The 25609-nt window shown below is 39.0% G+C and overlaps 3 protein-coding genes across 5 annotated transcripts in view; 1 reads left to right on the forward strand and 2 right to left on the reverse strand.

Annotated features, from left to right (window-relative positions):
• Positions 1 to 1059: 1059 nt before the first annotated feature.
• On the reverse strand, positions 1060 to 13009 carry psmd7 (proteasome 26S subunit, non-ATPase 7). The gene is made up of 8 exons (XM_061035085.1): positions 12865 to 13009; positions 12382 to 12473; positions 3784 to 3876; positions 3585 to 3682; positions 3389 to 3469; positions 2937 to 3028; positions 1894 to 2092; positions 1060 to 1696 (listed from the first exon to the last, which is right to left on the reverse strand). Exons 1-8 carry the CDS (start codon positions 12936 to 12938, stop codon positions 1433 to 1435), a joined length of 993 nt encoding a protein of 330 aa, XP_060891068.1. The 5' UTR covers positions 12939 to 13009; the 3' UTR covers positions 1060 to 1432.
• Positions 13010 to 13045: 36 nt separating this feature from the next.
• Positions 13046 to 14748, forward strand: LOC132972334 (dynein light chain roadblock-type 2-like). 2 transcript variants are annotated; one of them, XM_061035086.1, is made up of 4 exons: positions 13046 to 13117; positions 13865 to 13940; positions 14034 to 14201; positions 14336 to 14748. In XM_061035086.1, the coding sequence occupies exons 1-4, from the start codon at positions 13115 to 13117 to the stop codon at positions 14377 to 14379; spliced, it is 291 nt and encodes a 96-aa protein (XP_060891069.1). In that variant the 5' UTR covers positions 13046 to 13114; the 3' UTR covers positions 14380 to 14748. The 2 variants fall into 2 exon arrangements, with proteins under 2 accessions (XP_060891069.1, XP_060891070.1); XM_061035087.1 differs by having other exon boundaries at positions 13047 to 13117; positions 14085 to 14201.
• Positions 14749 to 17241: 2493 nt separating this feature from the next.
• The window catches only part of LOC132972335 (genetic suppressor element 1-like), a 48888-nt gene continuing 40520 nt past the window's right edge, over positions 17242 to 25609 (reverse strand). For both annotated transcript variants that reach the window (XM_061035088.1, XM_061035089.1), the window contains exons 8-16: positions 24432 to 24738; positions 23739 to 24331; positions 22267 to 22379; positions 21893 to 22172; positions 21220 to 21333; positions 20674 to 21054; positions 20249 to 20560; positions 19446 to 19549; positions 17242 to 19282 (exon numbers count right to left, since the gene is read on the reverse strand). In XM_061035088.1, coding sequence (XP_060891071.1) covers positions 19145 to 19282; positions 19446 to 19549; positions 20249 to 20560; positions 20674 to 21054; positions 21220 to 21333; positions 21893 to 22172; positions 22267 to 22379; positions 23739 to 24331; positions 24432 to 24738 — 2342 coding nt within the window. In that variant the 3' untranslated portion in view covers positions 17242 to 19144. The remainder of the gene's footprint in view (positions 19283 to 19445; positions 19550 to 20248; positions 20561 to 20673; positions 21055 to 21219; positions 21334 to 21892; positions 22173 to 22266; positions 22380 to 23738; positions 24332 to 24431; positions 24739 to 25609) is intronic.

Raw genomic sequence — 25609 nt, forward strand, 5'->3', positions numbered from 1 at the left:
GTAACGGACGTCAGTTACGCATCTCTTCTCTAACCTCACAGCTCCCTGAATGTGTGAAATATGTTTTTTTTTCTCTGTAGTAAGGGTTTTTTATGCCTTGTGAATTACAAGAGATAACGGTTTTGTAATTAAAATTTTAAAAATAAAAAAAATAATAATAATTAAAAAAGTTACTTTAATTACTTTACCAGACTATGCAGACGCCAAATGTTTTTTTTCTGCACTTTTGTTGACACACCATCATCCCACATCCACTATAGTATCAGTCAAAGAGGATATGTTAACCATGATCAAATTGCCTTTTCTACATTAACGGAGTTAAAATGCACTTTATCTTTGAGTAGTTTACAATTTATATTTCAGATTTCATTTATAATTTATTTCTGTTAAGTATTTGTGATTTTATCTAAACGAGTTATGTATATTTACTGTTATTTTAACAAATGTATGTTTCCATTCCTAATGTATTTCTATGTAATAGAAATGTGTTGTGAGCTCTGACAGTGCCGCTTTTCATCGCTGAGGGAGCAGAGGTGCAGAAAACGAAATGTCCAGAAGGCACATTGAATGTTCTTTTGTCTTCTGCAGGAGAAAATAAAACCTGGAAAACAGTCAAAGTGTGGTTTTCTTCACTCACCTGACCACACCTGTTAACTTCACACGCAGCATGCCCTGACAATCCATCACTTAAAAAGACAAACATGCAAAGTGAAGCACATTTCAATGTAAGCTACTTTTGAACTAGGGTTTCTAGTTATCGTCCTCATTTCAGTCTCTAAGAATTTTCCTGTTTGGACAATTAACATACCTATGAACTATTTGGCAATCTGATCAGTACCCTGTTTTTTTTCCAGTGCACAAGAGAGAATATTTAATCCGACTGTACGCACTGCTTGTGTATTAATGGCTTTGATTTTGCTCTCTCCATAGCGCCACAATAGTGACCTCAGAAACAAACATTTATCTGAACATTTGCCTACAGGCATGTCACTTCATAAACAACCTGTTTTCAAATATACAAACATGGAATGGGGAAAAAAAGAAACAAGTGAAAACAGATAAATCAAACAATTTTAATATGATCCCAACTTAATGAGTGATACAGAAGAAAAACATATTTTCCTTATTACAAAAAAAAATCAATATCAGGTGTTTTTACCACACGAGGAGCATGGCAACTATGAAAACAATAAATGTTTTCATCGCCCAGGACGCCAAAGACACAAACATCTTCGTCTCTGTACGATAATAACAGTCTTTATATGAGAGCCAATTTCGATGATGAGGCCAATTCTCAAATGACACCCGTCCCCATATAGAGTGCTACTTTTAGCCCGAGACCCAAAAAGAGATCTGTGGCTGCAGGCGGAAAGTAGAACATCTTCCAGATGACGATGGCGTGATCTGAGAAAAGACCTTGAAGGAAGGGAACTCATTTTTTCTTCTTCTCATCTTTCTTGGCACCGTCAGCTTTCTCCTTCTCCTTGTCTTTGTCCTTCTCGTCCTTCTTCTCTTTGTCATCTTTTTTCTCTTTCTTTCCCTCCTCCTTTTCCTGTCCCTCTTTCTTCTCTGCGTCTCGGTTGGAAATCTTGTTGTTGATCAGGTTGTGCAGAGCCACCACAGAGCGTATGAGCGAGGCCAGGTAGACCACCAGCATCTGGTCGTTGGTCTTAAGGTAGAAGGCTTTTGTAAACTCCTGCACAAAAAAACACACAGCACACGTTGTATTCACAAGGCACAAAAAAAAGGTTCTGGTTAAATAATAGTGGATGCAAAATGTAGAATGTCTTTGATTCACTGCATTTATTCATCATTTTGCAGTTTCAAAACAATGTTTACAGTGAATGAATATGAGAGCAGTAATGAATCCGCCTCAAACAAAACTTAACTTACCAGCAGATTAACATCTGGCAGCAGGTTGAAGACATCCTGCAGCTGGTAGATGATCTGGTGGTTGATGGGAAGCTTTCCTGCTACAACCCTCTCCAGGTAAGAGCGGATGTCCAACAGCTTCGAGTTGAGTCCCTTCAGGCCGTGAACCTGATTTGTGATCCGTTGTGACAGAGTTCCCACTGTGGTGTCTTTGATGTCTCTGCAGACGGTGTGCATTAGATAAAGTCAAACAGTCTGTACAATAGAGAACAAACCATATGACGTATTTTTGTAGGTCAACCCTGAAGTAGCATCACCATGGGGTCTACCGAGTATTCATCTATGGGATGTTTTCATTGGTTTTTGGATCACTGCAGAAAATAATCTGTGTCAAACACACGTTTCTGAAGTGTAGGCGTTTTGTTCAGCAGGATAATCTTCACAGATGAACGCCATTTTTATGATGTTTGAAGCGTTCATGTAGCCGACAGAAGTAAAAAGCTAACGTTATGCTACAAGCTAGCTACACCACGGTCGGATGATTGTGACGTCACTAGCGTTATGCTTCAGACGATCTCCGATAAACTAATCCACGTAGCTTAATAAATAGTTTACTAACATAATATTCACCTTAACCTAAAGATTAAACCTACAGGAGACATCTCCGACTAGTGAGAGAGTTCCCGTCCTCTGTGTCCGGCGTGATGACGTTTAATGTCCCCGACAACCACTGTAGTCACATTTAGCCGCTTGTTAGCAACCGCCTTTTTAAAGACGAGTAAAAACTTCAAACTTCACAAGTGGAGGTATTACCTAACGTAGTTTATGTGGTCTAACAAAACACCAACATCTCTTCAGCTTGTGTTAACCACAGACCTTATTTCAGGCGTCTAAACACAAACACATTCAAAATCCCCGTTGACTTTTAGACGTTAGACCCCATGGCGCTCAAATGCTAACTTACTTCCTGGTTTTAGGACTCATTCCTGTGGCGCTCTATAATCACAATCACTTATTTTTAAGACATAATGTAAACAATACAGAATGAAAGGTTTGTTTTGTACCTGAGCAGATGCTCCACTCCCACTTCCTCTGCTTCCTCAGCTCCAATCTCACTGGTGACGTGTTCAAATGTCTTGGATGTCGGAGTACCATCCTATAACATTAAAACACAACACAGTGCAATGTTTTACACAAAGAGATGTGACAGGATAACAACCCTGATTTATACACTGTCACTTATCAAGGAGATACTTTTTAACAGATCAGATGAAAAAGAAACTCTTAAAAAGCCTTCCTGTACAGATTAAACAAATGGACTGAATACTAAAAAAAATATCCTTTTAATATTTAATTTCTTTATCAATTTTGTTTGGTACTGAAGAATTTGCATGCACCAAACTCACATAAAATGATGATCTTATTGTATTCAGTATAATTCCAAAACATTACATGTTAGCATCTGGGGAAGCAACTGATACTCTATCTGCTTTGACGCAATTCAAGAGTCACTTACGTCGTGTATTTCCTCCACAGATATGTATGCTTCTGTGGGAAGGCCGAGATCTTTGGGCTTCACATCTATAATGACTAAAACCTGGTAGGACAAGAAATAAATAAGTTATTCCACATCAGAAATAACGTGAACTGAACAAGATGTGGTTCAAACACATGAACATCAAACAGAGGAGAAGAAATTAGGAGATACATACTGAGTTGGTACAGTACTGCTTGATGAGCTCATTGATAGCAATGTCATTCTTATGTAATTTGGGTCCAGTGTGGTACCATCCAACTATTCTTTCTCTGGCTGAAAACCAAAAAAAAATAATGTTATCCACAAGCGTAAAGTCATGATAGATCCATTACATTAAACACAACTGAATCATGTAGGAAAATGAGCTGTTTTACCATTAACTTTCTTGAACATGCCATACATGTTCTCCAAGTAGTCATGATCCAGGAACCACACCGAGTCGTCCCTGTCATCCTCGTCAAATGGCACTAAACAAGGACATTAACAATGATATTCAATATTGGCTGAACTTGTCTGTGGCAGATTATTAAACATTAACTACTTTTTAGAATGAGTTTTCTTAATATTGTGCAGAAGAAGTCCTGATAATGCGATTATAAAATGTTGCCTTGTTTATTTTCTGACATTTTAAAATGCGTCCTCCATTTATTTTACACATGATCAACAAACAACCCTGCTTATAGAAACAGTTCCATTGTATGTGTGTCTTACAACTTTATTTCTTCAAAAGCCGTGAAGAGTATAATATGTAAATAAAAAGCAGAATGTGATGGTTTGCAAAACACTGAAACCCCATATTTAATTGAAAATAACACAAAGATGGAGCGCCGGATAGCCTGGCAGTTGTGTACGGAGGCTGTAGTCCTCGTCGCAGCGACCGTGGGTTCAAGTCAGGCCTGAGCTCTTTGTTAAATCCCTCACTCTCTCCCCCCAACACTTCCTGTCTCTCTTTAGTTCATATACAGGCAAAAAGACCCCAAAATATAACTTAAAAAAAAAAAGAAAATAGGAAAACATGTCAAATGTTGAAACTAGGACAAGTCATTATTTTGGAAAATTCTACACTCATTTTGAATTTGATGCCAATAACAATTTTCTTTCTGAAAGTGCATGGCGTCAATTCCTTTCTTCATCCAGCCAGCTCCTCTTGTATTGACTCAAATTAGGTACCAGTTCAATATGACATTACCTGTCATGGGGATATTCAGGGTTCACAATACAACACAATAAGACAGAGAAGTACTGCCCATTTTAATTTACAGTAAATCTTTTCAACCTATGTTGTCTTTATGCTTATTTCAATCAAATATGGGGTGTAGCATTTTGCAAATCATCCCTTTTTTATTTACATCTTTATACAACGCCCCAACGTTTTAGAAAATTGGGGTTTACCTGTGAGCAAAACACAGTATTTATTACCCCTTTATGCTTATTTCTTCTTATTCCTTTTGTTATTTCCTACTCATCTTATTTAAATCTGGTTTTTTAAAGACTCCGAATACTGTCCCATTTACACTAGTGGTGGGCGATATAACGATCTTAGATCGTGAAGGATTTTAACTTGCTGACGATCTGCCAAAGCAGAGAGATCGTAGAACCGGGCTCATGTGTTTATTCTATCATGCTGCAGTTTATGCTCCGACACAGACGCGTCTCCCCCGCAGCGGTGAAAACGAAACTTAAGAGTAGTCTGCAAAAACAACTCCATCCCGGTTATATGCAACTGTTCTGATATTTTTCCAAACCGACTCGCTGTGAGCAACAGTTAACTTATCTGCATCGTTTGCACAGTTAAGTTTACATCTCAGATAGCGACACAAGAAACCGTTTAACGAGTCGGAGAGACGTTAACAGTCAGACAGAGAGGAGCTCAGACAGACAGTCAGTGGAGATATAACCCCGGTGTTTAAAATGTTGCTGTCGGTGTTTTCTGCTCTCTCTCAGTTTTTAAAAGTTACTTATCAAGCTTCTCCACCTGAAGCTCACCTATTGTGATAACTGAATTTATAGGGATTAAGCTAAACGACGTTACAAAGCAGCAGGCAGGTGAGAGTGAGTAACCATGGTGACTGTCTGTCTGTCAATCAACAATGTCCCGCCCCCTCTATGAATTAAACTCTTCTGTCAGTAAAACTTACTTTGATCATGTGTCACAGAATGAACACATTCTGTATTATGTTTGATTATATATAAACTAAACTAAAGTTAGTCCAATGATGTCATAAAAACAACAAAGACTGCAGAGCCTGTATGAAGCTCCAGCTGGAGGAACTCTGCAGGACTAAAATAGAACAGAAACACAAGAACTCAAAGTCTACATGTTTTTAAATGCATGAAAATGTTCCTGATGAACATGAAAAGAGGACACATAACTAAATCATAATTTCAAAGTGGTGAGGAAAACCTTCAAATTGTTCATAAATATTGATCAAATTGAGGGAAAGACATTTCTGTTGCTAAAGATGTTCTGGGTGAGAGACCTCCTACAAAGATGTTTTTTCAAATAGATTAAACTTGTCAGCTCAGTTTTTGTGCATTTAAACACATTAACTTACAGTCAGTCAGTAACTCACAGTCAGTAACTCACAGTCAGTCAGTAACTTACAGTCAGTAACTCACAGTCAGTAACTCACAGTCAGTCAGTAACTTACAGTCAGTATCTTAGTCAGTATCTTACAGTCAGTCAGTAACTCAGTCAGTAACTCACAGTCAGTCAGTAACTTACAGTCAGTAACTCACAGTCAGTAACTCACAGTCAGTCAGTAACTTACAGTCAGTATCTTAGTCAGTATCTTACAGTCAGTCAGTATCTTAGTCAGTATCTTACAGTCAGTCAGTAACTCAGTCAGTAACTCACAGTCAGTCAGTAACTTACAGTCAGTAACTCACAGTCAGTAACTCACAGTCAGTAACTCAGTCAGTAACTTAGTCAGTAACTCAGTCAGTAACTCACAGTCAGTCACTAACTTACAGTCAGTCAGTATCTTACAGTCAGTCAGTATCTTACAGTCAGTAACTTACAGTCAGTCAGTAACTTACAGTCAGTCAGTATCTTACAGTCAGTCAGTATCTTACAGTCAGTAACTTACAGTCAGTCAGTAACTTACAGTCAGTAACTTACAGTCAGTAACTCACAGTCAGTAACTCACAGTCAGTAACTCAGTCAGTAACTTAGTCAGTAACTCAGTCAGTAACTCACAGTCAGTCAGTAACTTACAGTCAGTCAGTATCTTACAGTCAGTCAGTATCTTACAGTCAGTAACTTACAGTCAGTCAGTAACTCACAGTCAGTCAGTAACTTACAGTCAGTATCTTACAGTCAGTCAGTAACTCACAGTCAGTCAGTAACTTACAGTCAGTATCTTACAGTCAGTCAGTAACTCACAGTCAGTAACTCAGTCAGTCAGTAACTTACAGTCAGTATCTTACAGTCAGTCAGTAACTCACAGTCAGTATCTTACAGTCAGTCAGTCAGTAACTCACAGTCAGTAACTCAGTCAGTCAGTAACTTACAGTCAGTATCTTACAGTCAGTCAGTAACTCACAGTCAGTATCTTACAGTCAGTCAGTAACTCACAGTCAGTAACTCACAGTCAGTCAGTAACTTACAGTCAGTAACTCACAGTCAGCCAGTAACTTACAGTCAGTATCTTAGTCAGTATCTTACAGTCAGTCAGTAACTCACAGTCAGTAACTCACAGTCAGTCAGTAACTTACAGTCAGTAACTCAGTCAGTCAGTAACTTACAGTCAGTAACTCACAGTCAGTAACTCACAGTCAGTAACTTACAGTCAGTAACTTACAGTCAGTAACTTACAGTCAGTAACTTACAGTCAGTATCTTACAGTCAGTAACTTACAGTCAGTATCTTACAGTCAGTAACTTACAGTCAGTCAGTATCTTACAGTCAGTCAGTATCTTACAGTCAGTCAGTAACTTACAGTCAGTAACTTACAGTCAGTAACTCAGTCAGTAACTCACAGTCAGTCAGTAACTTACAGTCAGTATCTTAGTCAGTATCTTACAGTCAGTCAGTAACTCAGTCAGTAACTCACAGTCAGTCAGTAACTTACAGTCAGTATCTTAGTCAGTATCTTACAGTCAGTCAGTAACTCACAGTCAGTAACTCACAGTCAGTCAGTAACTTACAGTCAGTAACTCACAGTCAGTCAGTAACTTACAGTCAGTAACTCACAGTCAGTCAGTAACTTAGAGTCAGTAACTCACAGTCAGTAACTCACAGTCAGTATCTTACAGTCAGTCAGTAACTCACAGTCAGTAACTCACAGTCAGTCAGTAACTTACAGTCAGTATCTTACAGTCAGTCAGTAACTCACAGTCAGTAACTCACAGTCAGTCAGTAACTTACAGTCAGTAACTTAGTCAGTCAGTAACTTACAGTCAGTATCTTACAGTCAGTAACTTACAGTCAGCAACTTACAGTCAGTCAGTATCTTACAGTCAGTCAGTATCTTACAGTCAGTCAGTAACTTACAGTCAGTAACTTACAGTCAGTAACTTACAGTCAGTAACTCAGTCAGTAACTCACAGTCAGTATCTTAGTCAGTATCTTACAGTCAGTCAGTAACTCAGTCAGTAACTCACAGTCAGTCAGTAACTTACAGTCAGTATCTTAGTCAGTATCTTACAGTCAGTCAGTAACTCAGTCAGTAACTCACAGTCAGTCAGTAACTTACAGTCAGTCAGTAACTTACAGTCAGTAACTCACAGTCAGTCAGTAACTCACAGTCAGTATCTTACAGTCAGTCAGTAACTTACAGTCAGTATCTTAGTCAGTATCTTACAGTCAGTCAGTAACTCAGTCAGTAACTCACAGTCAGTCAGTAACTTACAGTCAGTATCTTAGTCAGTATCTTACAGTCAGTCAGTAACTCAGTCAGTAACTCACAGTCAGTCAGTAACTTACAGTCAGTCAGTAACTTACAGTCAGTAACTCACAGTCAGTCAGTAACTCACAGTCAGTATCTTACAGTCAGTCAGTAACTTACAGTCAGTATCTTACAGTCAGTAACTCACAGTCAGTCAGTAACTCACAGTCAGTATCTTACAGTCAGTCAGTAACTTACAGTCAGTAACTTACAGTCAGTAACTTACAGTCAGTCAGTAACTCACAGTCAGTATCTTACAGTCAGTAACTTACAGTCAGTCAGTAACTCACAGTCAGTATCTTACAGTCAGTCAGTAACTCACAGTCAGTAACTCACAGTCAGTCAGTAACTTACAGTCAGTATCTTACAGTCAGTCAGTAACTTACAGTCAGTAACTTACAGTCAGTAACTTACAGTCAGTCAGTAACTCACAGTCAGTAACTTACAGTCAGTCAGTAACTCACAGTCAGTATCTTACAGTCAGTAACTCACAGTCAGTATCTTACAGTCAGTCAGTAACTCACAGTCAGTAACTCACAGTCAGTCAGTAACTTACAGTCAGTATCTTACAGTCAGTAACTCACAGTCAGTATCTTACAGTCAGTCAGTAACTCACAGTCAGTAACTCACAGTCAGTCAGTAACTTACAGTCAGTATCTTAGTCAGTATCTTACAGTCAGTAACTTACAGTCAGTCAGTAACTTACAGTCAGTAACTTACAGTCAGTCTCTTACAGTCAGTATCTTACAGTCAGTCAGTAACTTACAGTCAGTCAGTAACTTACAGTCAGTATCTTACAGTCAGTAACTTACAGTCAGCAACTTACAGTCAGTCAGTATCTTACAGTCAGTCAGTATCTTACAGTCAGTCAGTAACTTACAGTCAGTAACTTAGTCAGTATCTTACAGTCAGTCAGTATCTTACAGTCAGTCAGTAACTTACAGTCACTAACTTACAGTCAGTAACTCACAGTCAGTAACTTAGTCAGTCAGTATCTTACAGTCAGTATCTTACAGTCAGTAACTTACAGTCAGTCAGTAACTTACAGTCAGTATCTTACAGTCAGTCAGTAACTTACAGTCAGTATCTTACAGTCAGTCAGTATCTTACAGTCAGTCAGTAACTTACAGTCAGTCAGTATCTTACAGTCAGTAACTTACAGTCAGTCAGTAACTTACAGTCAGTAACTTACAGTCAGTATCTTACAGTCAGTATCTTACAGTCAGTCAGTAACTTACAGTCAGTAACTTACAGTCAGTCAGTATCTTACAGTCAGTAACTTACAGTCAGTCAGTAACTTACAGTCAGTCAGTAACTTAGTCAGTAACTCACAGTCAGTAACTCACAGTCAGTAACTTACAGTCAGTATCTTAGTCAGTAACTTACAGTCAGTAACTTACAGTCAGTAACTCACAGTCAGTAACTCACAGTCAGTAACTCACAGTCAGTATCTTAGTCAGTATCTTACAGTCAGTAACTTAGTCAGTCAGTATCTTACAGTCAGTATCTTAGTCAGTATCTTACAGTCAGTCAGTAACTCACAGTCAGTAACTCACAGTCAGTCAGTAACTTACAGTCAGTAACTCACAGTCAGTCAGTAACTTAGAGTCAGTAACTCACAGTCAGTCAGTAACTTAGAGTCAGTATCTTACAGTCAGTATCTTACAGTCAGTAACTCACAGTCAGTCAGTAACTTACAGTCAGTAACTTACAGTCAGTCAGTAACTTACAGTCAGTATCTTACAGTCAGTCAGTAACTCACAGTCAGTCAGTAACTTACAGTCAGTATCTTACAGTCAGTAACTTACAGTCAGTCAGTAACTCACAGTCAGTATCTTACAGTCAGTCAGTAACTCAGTCAGTAACTCACAGTCAGTCAGTAACTTACAGTCAGTAACTCACAGTCAGTCAGTAACTTACAGTCAGTATCTTAGTCAGTATCTTAGTCAGTATCTTACAGTCAGTCAGTAACTCAGTCAGTAACTCACAGTCAGTCAGTAACTTACAGTCAGTAACTCAGTCAGTCAGTAACTTACAGTCAGTAACTCACAGTCAGTCAGTAACTTTCAGTCAGTAACTTACAGTCAGTAACTCACAGTCAGTATCTTACAGTCAGTAACTTACAGTCAGTCAGTAACTTACAGTCAGTAACTTACAGTCAGTCAGTATCTTACAGTCAGTCAGTAACTTACAGTCAGTATCTTACAGTCAGTATCTTACAGTCAGTCAGTAACTTAGTCAGTCAGTAACTTACAGTCAGTATCTTACAGTCAGTAACTTACAGTCAGCAACTTACAGTCAGTCAGTATCTTACAGTCAGTCAGTATCTTAGTCAGTCAGTATCTTACAGTCAGTAACTTACAGTCAGTATCTTACAGTCAGTATCTTACAGTCAGTCAGTAACTTATAGTCACTAACTTACAGTCAGTAACTTACAGTCAGTCAGTATCTTACAGTCAGTATCTTACAGTCAGTAACTTACAGTCAGTCAGTAACTTACAGTCAGTATCTTACAGTCAGTCAGTATCTTACAGTCAGTCAGTAACTTACAGTCAGTCAGTAACTTACAGTCAGTAACTTACAGTCAGTATCTTACAGTCAGTATCTTACAGTCAGTAACTTACAGTCAGTCAGTAACTTACAGTCAGTAACTTACAGTCAGTAACTTACAGTCAGTATCTTACAGTCAGTCAGTATCTTACAGTCAGTCAGTAACTTACAGTCAGTCAGTAACTTACAGTCAGTCAGTAACTTAGTCAGTCAGTAACTTAGTCAGTAACTTACAGTCAGTCAGTCAGTATCTTACAGTCAGTAACTTACAGTCAGTCAGTCAGTATCTTACAGTCAGTATCTTACAGTCAGTCAGTAACAGTCAGTCAGTAACTTAGTCAGTCAGTAACTTACAGTCAGTATCTTACAGTCAGTCAGTAACTTACAGTCAGTAACTTACAGTCAGTCAGTCAGTCAGTAACTCAGTCAGTCAGTAACTCACAGTCAGTCAGTAACTTACAGTCAGTCAGTCAGTATCTTACAGTCAGTAACTTACAGTCAGTCAGTATCTTACAGTCAGTCAGTAACTTACAGTCAGTCAGTATCTTACAGTCAGTCAGTAACTTACAGTCAGTAACATACAGTCAGTCAGTAACTCACAGTCAGTCAGTAACTTACAGTCAGTCAGTATCTTACAGTCAGTCAGTATCTTAGTCAGTCAGTATCTTACAGTCAGTAACTTACAGTCAGTATCTTACAGTCAGTATCTTACAGTCAGTCAGTAACTTATAGTCACTAACTTACAGTCAGTAACTTACAGTCAGTCAGTATCTTACAGTCAGTATCTTACAGTCAGTAACTTACAGTCAGTCAGTAACTTACAGTCAGTATCTTACAGTCAGTCAGTATCTTACAGTCAGTCAGTAACTTACAGTCAGTCAGTAACTTACAGTCAGTAACTTACAGTCAGTATCTTACAGTCAGTATCTTACAGTCAGTAACTTACAGTCAGTCAGTAACTTACAGTCAGTAACTTACAGTCAGTAACTTACAGTCAGTATCTTACAGTCAGTCAGTATCTTACAGTCAGTCAGTAACTTACAGTCAGTCAGTAACTTACAGTCAGTCAGTAACTTAGTCAGTCAGTAACTTAGTCAGTAACTTACAGTCAGTCAGTCAGTATCTTACAGTCAGTAACTTACAGTCAGTCAGTCAGTATCTTACAGTCAGTATCTTACAGTCAGTCAGTAACAGTCAGTCAGTAACTTAGTCAGTCAGTAACTTACAGTCAGTATCTTACAGTCAGTCAGTAACTTACAGTCAGTAACTTACAGTCAGTCAGTCAGTCAGTAACTCAGTCAGTCAGTAACTCACAGTCAGTCAGTAACTTACAGTCAGTCAGTCAGTATCTTACAGTCAGTAACTTACAGTCAGTCAGTATCTTACAGTCAGTCAGTAACTTACAGTCAGTCAGTATCTTACAGTCAGTCAGTAACTTACAGTCAGTAACATACAGTCAGTCAGTAACTCACAGTCAGTCAGTAACTTACAGTCAGTCAGTAACAGTCAGTCAGTCTCTTCTTCTTCACTCACCTGCAAAACTGTTTGACACATCCAGAACCTTTTTGTGCCATGATCCCAGCAGGACTCCAACAACTCGTTTCTGATTCCCAACTTTTCCTATCCTGTAGATGGAAGTGTCAAATAAACACATTATATTATTAATATGTTTAAAAAAGCTTTGTTAGAGTTTGTGACTCATAAACATGAGACTGTTAGCTATAATGCTACTGTGATGTGAGCTAAAGCATCGATCTTCACATTTCTCACTGTTAAAAACATCACAACAACAGTCTACAAGTATCAAGAAGGTCAATTACATCAATATGAGTTTGTTTACAACATTAGTTTAACATTTTAAGCCCCGTACTGTTTGAAACAGAAATGCTAACTAGCTCGCTCCTCTCTGACTCAGCATGGCTAACATTAGCTTAGCATAGCAGCAACGTTACGCTTTAAGACATTTTAACTTCCAAACTTTTATAAAGACGAATCACAAACATTAAATTCAGTGACCTGTTGAAATGATCCACCACGCTGAGCAACACCAGCGGATGAACGACCACATTTTCCACCGCTAACTCCGGCATTTTCGCAGTAACGACAAACAGCTACCAACACAGCTCACTACACAATGACGGCTAGAACTACACTTCCGGTTACGTTTGACGTCTGACGTCACTTCCGTTTCCCTTGACAACAGAGAGACGCAGAGAGCAGGCAAAACAGTTTTTTGCTATTCGCGGACAGCAACTCACAGACAAAAATGGTAAGAACTTAACATGTTTACTTCAAACTGAAAAGGAAATTGTTATTAAGTAAAAAAAAACAACACAATTTGTTAATTAAATAACAAACTAGAAATGTTTAAATTAGCGGCAAAGTATTGAAGCGTTGGCTTCAACTTCCAACGCACCTTTATAACTTTGCTAACAATTTAATTTTCTGAAATTAATAATCCTTAATCCTTAATTTTAGCCTTCTTTTTGTTAGTTTACTCATAAACCAGTGTTTTATTTACATTTCTTCATCTTAATTTTGCCTGTTATTTAATGTCTGTTTTTTTGATAATTTTGCACGATCTGCTTTTAAAACATTGCTGTACATATATAAACAACACAACTTCAGAAGGTCAACACTTTTTTTTTTTTTATACTCAGGTCTAATTACAGATTTAGTTTTTATAGGTTCTTGTTTAAATGTCACATATATTTTTATCCATGCATGGGTTATGTACATTTCTTGTATAAATCTATTTTTAATTGCACAGTTTAAGTTTGATTCATCTAGGGGTATTCTTTAAATCTTTTTTTGGGGTTAATATATATGTATGGGAGGGGGGGGGGTCTGTTTTGTGGTTTAATTTGTAACAAATATTTCATGTCATGTCTTTTTAACCTGCTACTGGATGCTTTGAATTTCCCTCGGGATCAATAAAGTATCTATCTATCTATCTATCTCTCTCTCTCTCTCTCTCTCTCTCTCTCTCTCTCTCTATCTATCTTTTATTCTGCAGGCTGATGTTGTTGAAACACTGAAGAGGATTGAAGCCCACAAAGATGTCATTGGAATAATAGTTGTCAATGCAGAAGGTAAAATAAATATTCGGAACAACCTATCTCTGAACAACATTTTGCAAAAAAAAAGTAATGAATAGAAATAAATTGACTGTAGTATCATTTCAGGTATTCCTATCAGGTCAACTTTAGATAACTCTAATACACGTCGGTATGCAGAACCTCTTCGTCAAATCGCCATGATGGCTCGGAGCACAGTGAGAGATATTGACCCCCAGAATGACCTCAGATTCCTCCGCATCCGCACCAAAGATTATCAAATCTTGGTTGCAGTAGGTGAGCATGTGATGGTAAAATTGGCAGTGTTGAATGAATGATAACACACATTTTATTATCTTTGAAAAATAGCTGCAAGCCCAAAGAGGAACACGTTTTGCTCAGCTGTTGCTACTTTTTATATTCCTCTGCAGATAATGACTTTCTGCTGATCACCATCCAGATGCCAAGTAAATAGCTGCTGGGCATTTCAGTGAAAGTCAGCCTTTGATTTGTCACATCACATGGTGGATCCTTTTCCAGGCATAGGATCCTGCGTGTTCTTCCATGTACTGCATAATCCTCTATTGTCTTCTTGGAACTCAAGAATGTCATCTCAATCCACAGGATGTTTTACTTGTTTTACCAACATGTGTTTTGTGTTATATTTTATGTCTCTGTGTTGATATTGAATATGTTTGTAAAAATAAAGCTGTTTTTCATTGTGCAGTACAGACAACTCAGCACTGTTACTTCTGTTCATCTTCAGATCGGTGGCACACAAACAATCAAACGACTGCACCAGCCCCTCAACAGCTACCACATACTTTAAATACTCGGACGATACAGCCATGAAAACATGTAAAACATTAGGACAGTTTAAACACATTTTCAAGAAAAACATATTTAACAAATATAAAATTGAGCAGTCAATGGGAAAAAGAGCACTCACCACAGCCCAGCACCCCCTCTCACCCACTCATTCCACTCTTTTATTTTTTTGCTGTCGGGTCGGAGCTACAGAACCCTGACCTGGAAGAGGGCACGCTTCAAAAAGAGCTTTGTCTCCTCAGCGATCGAAGCTCTAAATAAGCTTCTTGTTATGTGTTTTCCACCTGAGCTATATGTTTCTACTTAATGTTATATGTGTTCTTCATGTGTACCAACCATGCAAAGCTGTGAAAACAAATTTCCCTCCTGGGACAATAAAGTTTTGTATTGTAAATTCAGTGAAAAACCTGGAAACACAGCTAAAAGGAAGGCAATTATTTGGGGCAATTATGACAAAGCAGTTTGTATGTCTGGAAGGAGCAGGAACGCTTAAAATTGCACTTCAAATTACGTCCTTCATGAGACGACTACTTACCATTTTATTACTTTTTATCCACTTTACTAAATCAGAGTTGTTATCTTGGTACAAGACCCTAACAGAAATATGTGCTCAAAGAATCTAGGGCACAGTGATAAATCTTTAATAAGCCATTAAAGTACGATATTGTAAAAATGACTTGTTTGTGATGACTTAGCATTTTAATGTTGTACACGTTTCGAGATCGAGAAAATGCCCATTTAAATGGTAGTTTAATAGTAAAGCATCACATTTAATATTAGTATAATGTACTTTTTATGTAAAATATCCAGGATCATAGGCATATATGGTCCTTAACTTTTCACTTGTAGGGCATGAGTAGCGCTGTAGCAAAGATCTCAGACTACATCAGTATCTTCTTTTAAAAACACATTTTTATCGTACATTTTTATCCTTCTTTCATCCATGATGTTTAATTTGTTTTACTGTTAACTTTAGCGAATCTGTCTCGGTTGTTTCTCTTTTCTCTGTTCATTGGATGATTGCTGCACTGTTGTTTTATTTTTCATTCTTTTTTAATAGGATTTTATTGTTGTGTATTTGACTGTTGGGATTTTTCTTTTTTCTGTAAAGCACTTTGTGACGTTGGTTTTGATAAGTGCTTTATAAATAAACATCATTATTATTATTATTATAACTGTAATTTTCCCAACCCATACTTTAAAATGTCCTCTGTAACATTACAGAATGGTTAAAGTGTTACCTGGTCTTTCTGATGGATGAAGAGTCTGACACAAGTCATTAAATGTTTCATTTGAACCTGCAGTAATTAGACCTGTTAACAGCACAGAAAGTGTTCTGCTAGAGAAAATAAAGTGTAATCGTACCGAGGGAAAAGCATCAGAAGAGAATCAAGCTTCTGCTTATTTAGAGGTAACACAGGACCACTGTAAAAAAACATTCATCAGACAGTCAAGAGACACACAACATTGACCAATAAGTACGATTTTACAAATATTTTATTGTAAATCTTCATCAGAATTTATAGCAATATATGTTAATAAATAAATTAATCACAATTTTACAGCCCAAATAATACAGTACAAAACAAATGATTGAAACAAATATGCAGGATTTCACGGGAGGTGACACAGAGAAAGTCAGCTGCTACTATAGCTTGAAGGAAAAGGGCTCCTGGGATTTTAATGTTTAGAGGGAAAGAGGCAGAAATTATAAAATCTTTGACAATGTTTCAGCTGACTTGAACAAAAATAAATCTCTTGAGAAGACCAGAAATAGAAATGGAGTTTATTGTTATCCACCGAGAAATAGTGTCATTCAGATGTTTTTGTCATCTATAAAAAAAAATCCAAGTACTCCACGAGTTAAGTTTATTTGTTTTGACACGGTGCTGAAATGGAGCTGAATAATAATTTGGCTTTTTTTTCTGGTCTCACAAAAAAAAAAACAGCTTTATGTAGTTTTCAAATGAAGTCATCTTCATATTTGTCTTTAGTTTATGTTTGGATAAAAATGTGATGTGCCATTTGTCTAAGAAGGTGTTATGTTGTAAAAGATCATTAAAAAAAACAACTTAAATTTAATTCAAGTTTTGTCAACATTTATAGGCAGATACTATAGTAAAAAAAATATGACTCACAAGCGGAGAAAGCTGTGAGACTGATTTTTGCGGTGCTGTCTTCCATGCACTGTGTGTTTTTGTCAACCCCCCCCCCCCCCAAAAAAAAAAACATTTTGACTTCATGTAATATGTTTTTTTAAATACAACTGTCCTAACATCCAGCAATATTCTTTACAATTGTTCTTCAAATATTCTGACCAGCAGTGTTTCAATTCAAACACAACATATGGCTTCCCACAAGAAATGCTGAAAACAAAGAAATCATACAAAAAGTCTTCATCTATCCCAAGTGATGTTACCACTGGAAAATCTATTAAACTTTAAAAAAAAACCGCCATCAATACCCTTTGCCATTAAATAGATCATATCTTTAAGTTGTTTTTTAAAATTATCCTTTACCTGCAAACAGACGGCTTCATCTGTGACACAGGGCTCAGAAAAACTACATTATACACATTAACACAGATGACAGTCAAGTATTTCCTCCAAATTAATTTCAAGTGCATCCTATCAAGTTTAAGGCCTGAGGTGTGCTTTAATTCCTTGACTCAATTTAAACCGAGTGTTACTGCTGCACGTTCGGTCTCTGCTCACTGCTGCACAGAGAATGATGCATCTAACCAGTTCAGATCATAGACTGTATAGAAAGATGGTCAACACATACAGCTCCACACAAGTGAAGCCATAAAGTTGGAAGCTCCCCCTATTAAATGGGTGTGGTACACAGGTCATAAGCTCCGCCTCCTCCATGTTAGCAGATGGGACGTGGGTCAAACTTAAAAGGCTTTATATGTGATTTTAATTTTTTTTATGCTAGCGATCTTTATTCTGCTCGTATCTTCACACTGCATGTAAATTTACCTGAAATGAGCGTGATCTAGAAACACAGTTAAGCAGTGAGTACAGTATGTTATTCTTCTTTTCTCTAGTCCCTCAATTAAACAACTTTTATACACGAGGGGAGGAGTCAGCCGGCCGTCCGGGCGATGTAAACAAAGTGAAGATAGGACTCTGAAAACTCTGAAAACATCACAGACAGTGGGACTCGGGTGTTACACCCATTGTAGACAGTCATGACTCACAGAGTTATTTTCAGAGGAGATACTTGATTTCTACATTTAAGTGTGAAAAATCACATATAAAGACTTTAAACTTAAAGTACACATCAAATAAAAACCTGTCAAACATGGTGTCCGTCATAACAGTTAGCTGAGCTGGGCACACGTCTGTTAATCTGTTATTATAGCAAATTAACTACATTTATTATTTTAAATTATTTTTTTAACATGGATGGTTTTTTTTGAAGAACGGTTAAAGAATCTTATCAAATCCATGGACATTGCAAACAGCCGATGTTTTTTTTTAACAATACGGGTTAACGTTAATCGCAGTTCATTATCAACGAAATTAACCGATTCATTGCTGTCAAAGTTAACATCTTTGTAAACAGACGATTAACAAAGTTAAATATTTGATTAACTGTGCCCACCTCAGATAGTAAGATTCGATCATGCTGGTTTATGTCCCAAGTGTTCTCTACTTTTTTATTCCTGATTTGATTCTAAACAGGGAGCATGAAGCCATGATTGGCAGACAAGTTGACAAATGCGACTCCTGAGATGTTGTGCGCTGGGTTAGCAGAGCGGAAGAAGAAAACTGTGAGAGAAAATAAATTACTAACACATTAGAGTCATTCGACTTTCTATAACAGCAAGTTTCTGCTTTAAACCGACGCAAGAATCGGTTTTGCTGTGGACTGTAGCGACCAAAGGGATCTGAGTTAAATGTGTGTTTTTGTTAGCAGAAGGGGTCAATACTCCGGCTCCAAATGATGTCCCCTGTGTAAAATGTCAACGCCCGTCGCAGAGAGTATTTTGGCTTCATATTTGTACAATGGGAGGAGGTGGACACTTGTCATCCATCTTCATATACAGTCAATGATTTGAATCAGAAGAGTTTATGCAAAGGTCGATAAAAGACCTAAAAGACAACTCTGGGACTGCGTCACTCTGACAAAGATGATCTTTTACCGACACAGTGTTGTAACAATTCCCCGGGCAGAATGAGAGAGAGAATGCCCGGACTTGATGTTGACCCGCAGGCTAGCGTTTGTGACGGCTAACATTGCAGCTAATCTATTGAATCTGGAACCAGTCGAGGTTACATAACCTGTTAGCCAGAAGTGTACCAAGACCAGGACTAGCTCCTTCAAGTGCAGACAGTTGGCTAGTTTCCAGTCCATCTTTGTTTTTCTGTTCAGATGCAGATCTGTCAGAGAGCCGGCATCAGAGGTCACCTGGGTGTGTGCCCGTTGACCTGCCCCCTGCCCCAGTGGATGTTGGGTAGTGTTAGACACCTCCTGAAGTGCTCGAGCTGGGCCTGCAGTCTCTCCCTCTCCTCTCTCACTCTCTGCCTCTGACTCACCAGATCCTGACAAATCAAGGACAAACACGACTGTTAGAGAAGCGAGGCTTTAATAATCTGAATAATTTACAAACACTAATTGGGAAAAACTCGCACTGAAATATGAATGAAGAGAAATCTTAAAGGCACAGAGAGGCAACACATGCAGGTATGGTCTTAAGATACTTACCCCCATAGTGAGAGAGAGCTGCTCTGCAGTTCTGGTCAAGTTGAAATTCTGTGCTTCAAGTCTTTTACACTGACCGTGAAGAACATTTCTCTCTATACTCCATTCTTCACAAAGAGAAAAAACACAGACAATAAAAATGAGGCAAATTATATATTCATTACTCTTTGACACAGTTGACCAGAGGAGACAAGATTAAGGAATTTGCAGCAAATCTACCAAATCTTTCAGTCCCCAACTAAAGTCTATTTTTGTCCTTTTTACTGTATTCAGAATCAGAATCAGAATCTGAATCAGAATCAGAATCAGGGTTTATTGCCAAGTATTTACACATACAAGGAATTTGACTTGGTGTATTGGTGCTAAACAATTAACAAGGAAATAAAGCAGAACTAGCAACAACTTAAATAATACAGTAGAAGAAGATATTACAATATATAAGATAGAATTTAAATTTTTTAAAATGTAAAATATAAAAAAATAAAAAAATAAAAAAATAAAAATCACAAAATGTACAAAAGGTGCAATGTAGGAGCTGTGCAGTGGACTATGAGAAAAAAATATTTTATCAAAAGTTTTGCATGATTTTTCATATGTCTTCTAATTAAAATGGATGATTTTTATTTTTATTTTCTTCTAGAATTAAAAAAACAAATACGAATTTACAATTTGCCCACACTGAATAATGTAGAGCAATAAAGATACAAGCATGTTATTCTTGTTCCTACATTCCATGAAACCTACGGTATACACCTTCTGAGATAATCCTGAAATGTCAGTCTAAAATTCACTTAAAATTGACTCACCATCAGCATGCTCCTGGTAGGCCTCAAAAATAGCTTCAATGCCCCGCCACTTTCTTGGAGTTTCTTCCATCTCCTCCTCTCCATCTTCCTCCTCCTGGTCAGACTCCTCTTCCTCCTCCTCCTCCTCGTCATCAAGCATGTTTGCCTCTGCTCCTGGAGGATCCCTGCTGGCTGCGGGGAAATTGAAGGGATGTCCGTTGATTTGTGCCCGGTGAGGGACGTGGTTATGATTTGAGTTTTCCAGCTGAGAAATGTGGAGAGGCACTGAGCGGTCGGCCTTTATGCCGGCTTCAGGGACCCTGTTGGAAAATCCTGAGAGAAGAAGCTTTTTTTAGTGCTTACAGTTGAAATGAAGTTGTTGCACATATACACCACTAGGGGGCATAACATCCAAACAAACAGCCATGCTCCTCTGTGGGACTAACCTTTGTTGTGCAGTGTGCTGTTTGTGGATTGCAGCACGGCCTGGTGGAAGTGCTGAGCGAAGGTCTCGGGTGTGAACCTCTCGGAGGGCCGACCGCGTCCGTTCTGAACAGGATCGAGCTCCTTTTTCTGAGGAGAAGCGACGACTCCGTTCTGAATGCCCTGGAGCTTCTTGTTCGGCTGAGCCTCGGTGAACTCAGCCTTTTCCTGACGGAGGGTCAACGGGGGAGGGATGCGAGTAATGTGGGGGTCCGTTGAGGGTTTAGAAGTGTCTTTGTGGAAGAGGTGCCGAGGTTTGTGGAGGTAGGGGGGAGACGGGCTGGGAGAGTCTGGATATTGATGACCGTTTGATTGACATGGCGGAGTGGCTGAGGAAGAGTCACCTAAAAATCAGTGTAAAAATAAATGTTAGATATCTTTAAACATGCATATAAATGAAAGTGCATATTCTTGTGGTGTGTGTGTGTGTGTGTGTGTGTGTGTGTGTGTGTGTGTGTGTGTGTGTGTGTGTGTGTGTGTGTGTGTGTGTGTGTGTGTGTATATCTCACCAGCTGAGGGAACAGGAGGGCTGCTACTCAGAGGTAGGGGATTATATCTGAGGGTGTCTAACGTCACAGTTTTCCTCTGAATGGCCTTCAGCAGCTCCTCTGTCCTCTCCTTATCTGCACAGAAGACAGAATGAGAGCGCCTGTCAGTCACTTTTTGAAAAAGGATTTGAAATATTGACCAGCACGGGGGAAATGATAGATAAAAGGTAAGCAACTGGATAATCCAAGGTCATGTCTGGTACATCATCATCACACACCCTGACTCTGGCCGTAAAAGTTTAAAATAAAGCTCATCAACTTAAGTTAATACTAGATTTCAACAATACAGATAAAAAGACACTTTTTCCAGACAAGCAGCTCAATCGTTGCAGATTTTCTTGCCGCCCATTTTCACAGAGAGACGCTTGCAGTAAAAAAGTTTGAGTTCTGAGGTGATGCCCCTTTTGTTAAATTAAAGATGAATACAAAAACAATCCCAGACTTCTCAAAGATTTTTGCCCTTTCATCATTATTATAAACGGACCGAAAATGCTTCCCATTAAGACAGGAAATTAAAAGGAAAATTGAGAGGAATAAAAAAAACGAGAACAGCAGCTGATTCTGTGCCGGTGTCGGTGTATCTCTAGATCAACAAATAAAGACAGCAGGATGCAAATAAAAATCAGGTTGTTACCTCTCCTCTGCTTCGGGCTGACATGGGTGAGGTCGAACATGAGGAGGAAATCCTTCTTCTCCTCCAGTTCAGGGGTGCTGTCCATCTGCTCGGCAGAGTACGGGGTGGTTATGGGTGTTGGAGTCGTTGAAGGTGAAGAGGCTTTCCTCTTTCCCCGCACAGCTGGCGGGGAGGTGCTGCGTTCTCTCATCATCCTCCTCCTCTTCCTCCTCTTCTTGGCCAGAAGCTCATCACGATGGGTGAGAGTGGTCAGGCCACACAAACTCAGGAAATCCACTTTCTTTGATGAGAGACATTTGACCAGTTTAATATAAGACTCTAACAAAAGCTTTTTTCACACCATGTAAGTTCTTATGAAGGGTTTGTTTGTGCACCTGGGAGCTGGTGTCCAGTTTGAGCGGCGGCTGTTTAGTCACTCTTCTCAAATGAGCTTTGACATCCTCTTCATCGCTCTCGTCATACGACTCGTCCAGGTCATAGTAATAACCTGGTAAGTAAGAGAGAAATTTCATTATTTAAAAAAATTAACTACTCTTACAGTTCCCTTCTAATTGCCTTGGCACATTTCTGAACATACATTTTTCCAAGCCGCTCATGCAGCAAACACCATAATGAACCTACAAAATGCTGCAGCTCAACCCAAAAACCAAATGTCGAAACTTAAGTGTTTGGTCATGTCCACTCAAATGACATGACTCTTTTACATTGTTTTAAACCAAGGTGGTAAAAAATATATTGTTGATGTTTTATCAGAAAGATTTCAACAATTTTGTCCTACTTGTCCTGCATGTTGTCTTTACCACACTGTTCATAATTCTGAAGCAAATCAACTGCTATTGAATTGTATTTTTACTGTTATTGCATCAAAGTGAAAACTCTTCAGATGCTGACTTTTAAGAGATTTTGCTCTTAAAGTTCAGTTTTTAAAGCAAAACCGAATTCAGATTTTTATGTAATGTGAGGAAATTGTGTCTGCAATGGTCACACAACTCAGTAGCCTATAATGAAATTATATTATTATTAAAAAAAACACAGCAAAGAACTTAAATGTAGAAATCACTTGACATCATGTTGCTCCTGACTGGACATGCCTGACAATAAATGTATTGGTTTGCCTCCCTCACAGACATTTTGGCCACCCCATATCAATTTAATTTAAAGTCTTTATATGTGATTTTTCACACTTAAATGTAGAAATCAAGTATCTCCTCTGAAAATAACTCTGTGAGTCATGACTGTCTACAATGGGTGTAACACCCGAGTCCCACTGTCTGTGATGTTTTCAGAGTTTTCAGAGTCCTATCTTCACTTTGTTTACATCGCCGGGACGGCCGGCTGACTCCTCCTCTCGTGTATAAAAGTTGTTTAATTGAGGGACTAGAGAAAAGAAGAATAACATACTGTACTCACTGCTTAACTGTGTTTCTAGATCACGCTCATTTCAGGTCAATTTACATGCAGTGTGAAGATACGAGCATAATAAAGATCGCTAGCATTAGCATGCTAACACAACAATGCAGCGCGAGTTGTTTTGGTTTCATGCTGGTGCTCAAGGGCGACATCTGCTGGATCAAAACATCACATATAAAGCCTTTAAGCCTCTCTGCAGATTTGACAATGCAGTAAGATGACTGTTCAACATTTTTAAACTCTCTTCTTCAACTGAAACGAAAACAATGTATTTTAACCAAAAAAGGCCCAAAATCAAAGATAGTTAAATATGCAGACACGTTTTCTCTGTAATTTGCAAATGATAATAAAGAATGAGAAAAGTAAAGTGATGTGAAACATAAAAAAATCTATTTCTTCAGTGTGCACACATATCCCCTCTCTGTGGCCTCCTCACCTCCCTCTCTGGCCTCCCTCCTCCTCTTCTCCTCCAGGTCCAGTTTGCTAAGCAGCCGGCGGTGCTGCTGGAGGACCTCGTCGTACACCAGCATGCTGTCGGGCGGCTGACACTGTCGCTCCCTCGCCGGAGATGGAGAGGCTGCGCGGTCGGTGCAGGAGCCGTGAACAGAAGAAGGCGCGCAGGCTCTCTGGTGGAGGTTACTGATGTGATGCCGCTGATAGAGGCTCTGCATGGCTCTGTCCTGCTCCGCCCTCTTCCAGGAACCAGTCTCTTGTAAACTGGCTCCCCTGAGTGAGGTGAACCTGTCCCCGCCGTCGGCACCCCTCCTGCCTCCTTCCTCAAGCTTCTCCCCCCAGCTCAGGGGGGGTCTCTCGGCCCTGGTCAGCCCCGGAGGAGGCCGACTCGGCGGGGTCGGAGGGTTGAGTGTTCTGCGGGACTCTGTGGGAGTGTCGACGAGGGAGGCGGGGTTCCACAGTGTAGTAAGAGGGGCGGGGGGGTGATGGGGACCTTTGGGGGAGATTAGGGGAGGGGGAGCGCTGAGGAGGGGAGGGACATCTTTGCTGCCTTGGTTGTGATGAAGTGAACCGGTTCTGTTAAAACAAAAATAAAAATCATCCATTAAAACATAAAGTCTCACCTAGCTAAGTGAAGCTAAAAATTCTGAAGCAAATTTTTTCTGTTTTTTTGCACCTGTGAGTGTCTCTCCTTGGCTCCGCCCCTTTCCCAGGGGACCTGAGGCCCATCTCCAGCGGACCCTCCCTCTCCTGCCCTCGTTGTCGTGTCAACCAAGCTGCCTCGTTGGACCTCTGAGTCATCATGGCAGCTGCCAGAGCCCCGTGGATCCCCCCCGAAGCCGAGGCGTGATGCTTCCCCAGGTGAGAGGGCACCAGGCTGGGCACCGGGTGCGGGACTGAGCCCCTGGAGGAGTGAAGGCCGGGCTGCAGAGACAGAGATTTGTGCGCTGGGAAACCCGGGTGCTCCGAGTCCTTGGTTTTATCTGGAGAGAAAAAAAGCAGAGTTTTTTGAAACCATGAATTCATTATCTTTTAGACATTTTAAGAGCAGTGAAACACTCGAACTGGTCTGTAAAAAGATTCATTCTGAGACTTTCAGCATCATAAAATGAATCGCAAACTCACAACTCCAATATAATATTTAAGACTCTTTTCATTGAGGTGGTAAAGAAAAGATAGTTTTTCTCTCAGAATGAATTATCGTACCACAAGTTTCAGGGACTGAGGCAACGAGCACCAGCCAAGTTTACAGTTTCTGCACAAGAGACTTCTGTTCCATGGACGGCAGATGGAATTGACTTTATAAATATACAACAGAGTAAATGTTGTTCTGGTAGCAGGAAAGGCAGAAGAATTGAATTGTGCTACGGGAGAGTTCAACTGTTAGTTTTTATCTTCTTAAAAGGATGCATAGCTGGTCATTAGACTAAATGCTAGAATTCTATTTTAAAGGTAAACGTGTTCTACATGTTACATTTTTTTTTTTAGCAACCTCATAATTTTTTCTCATAATGCTAAAAAATTATTACGTTGCCTACACACAAAAACACATGTTTGTCAGCCATCACTGACCTGAACAAAATCAAACACTGACCCACCATGGGACAAATATTGCAATATTGCTTCGACCTGCTTTGTTTACACATTTAATTACAAACTAATGATGATTGTGTGTGTTTGGATATTTTCTACTGTACTTGTGTAGGTATATATATACATGTGTGTATATGTATATATTTGTTTTTATTCTATATTTTTATTTTTCAGGCATGGCAAAGTAAATTTTGTTGTACTCTTGTGCAATGACAATAAAGTCTATTCTTCTTCTTTTATGTTTATATTCAGCACACATTA

This window comes from Labrus mixtus, chromosome 4, assembly GCF_963584025.1.
Source record: "Labrus mixtus chromosome 4, fLabMix1.1, whole genome shotgun sequence".
Taxonomy (NCBI): Eukaryota; Metazoa; Chordata; class Actinopteri; order Labriformes; family Labridae; genus Labrus; species Labrus mixtus.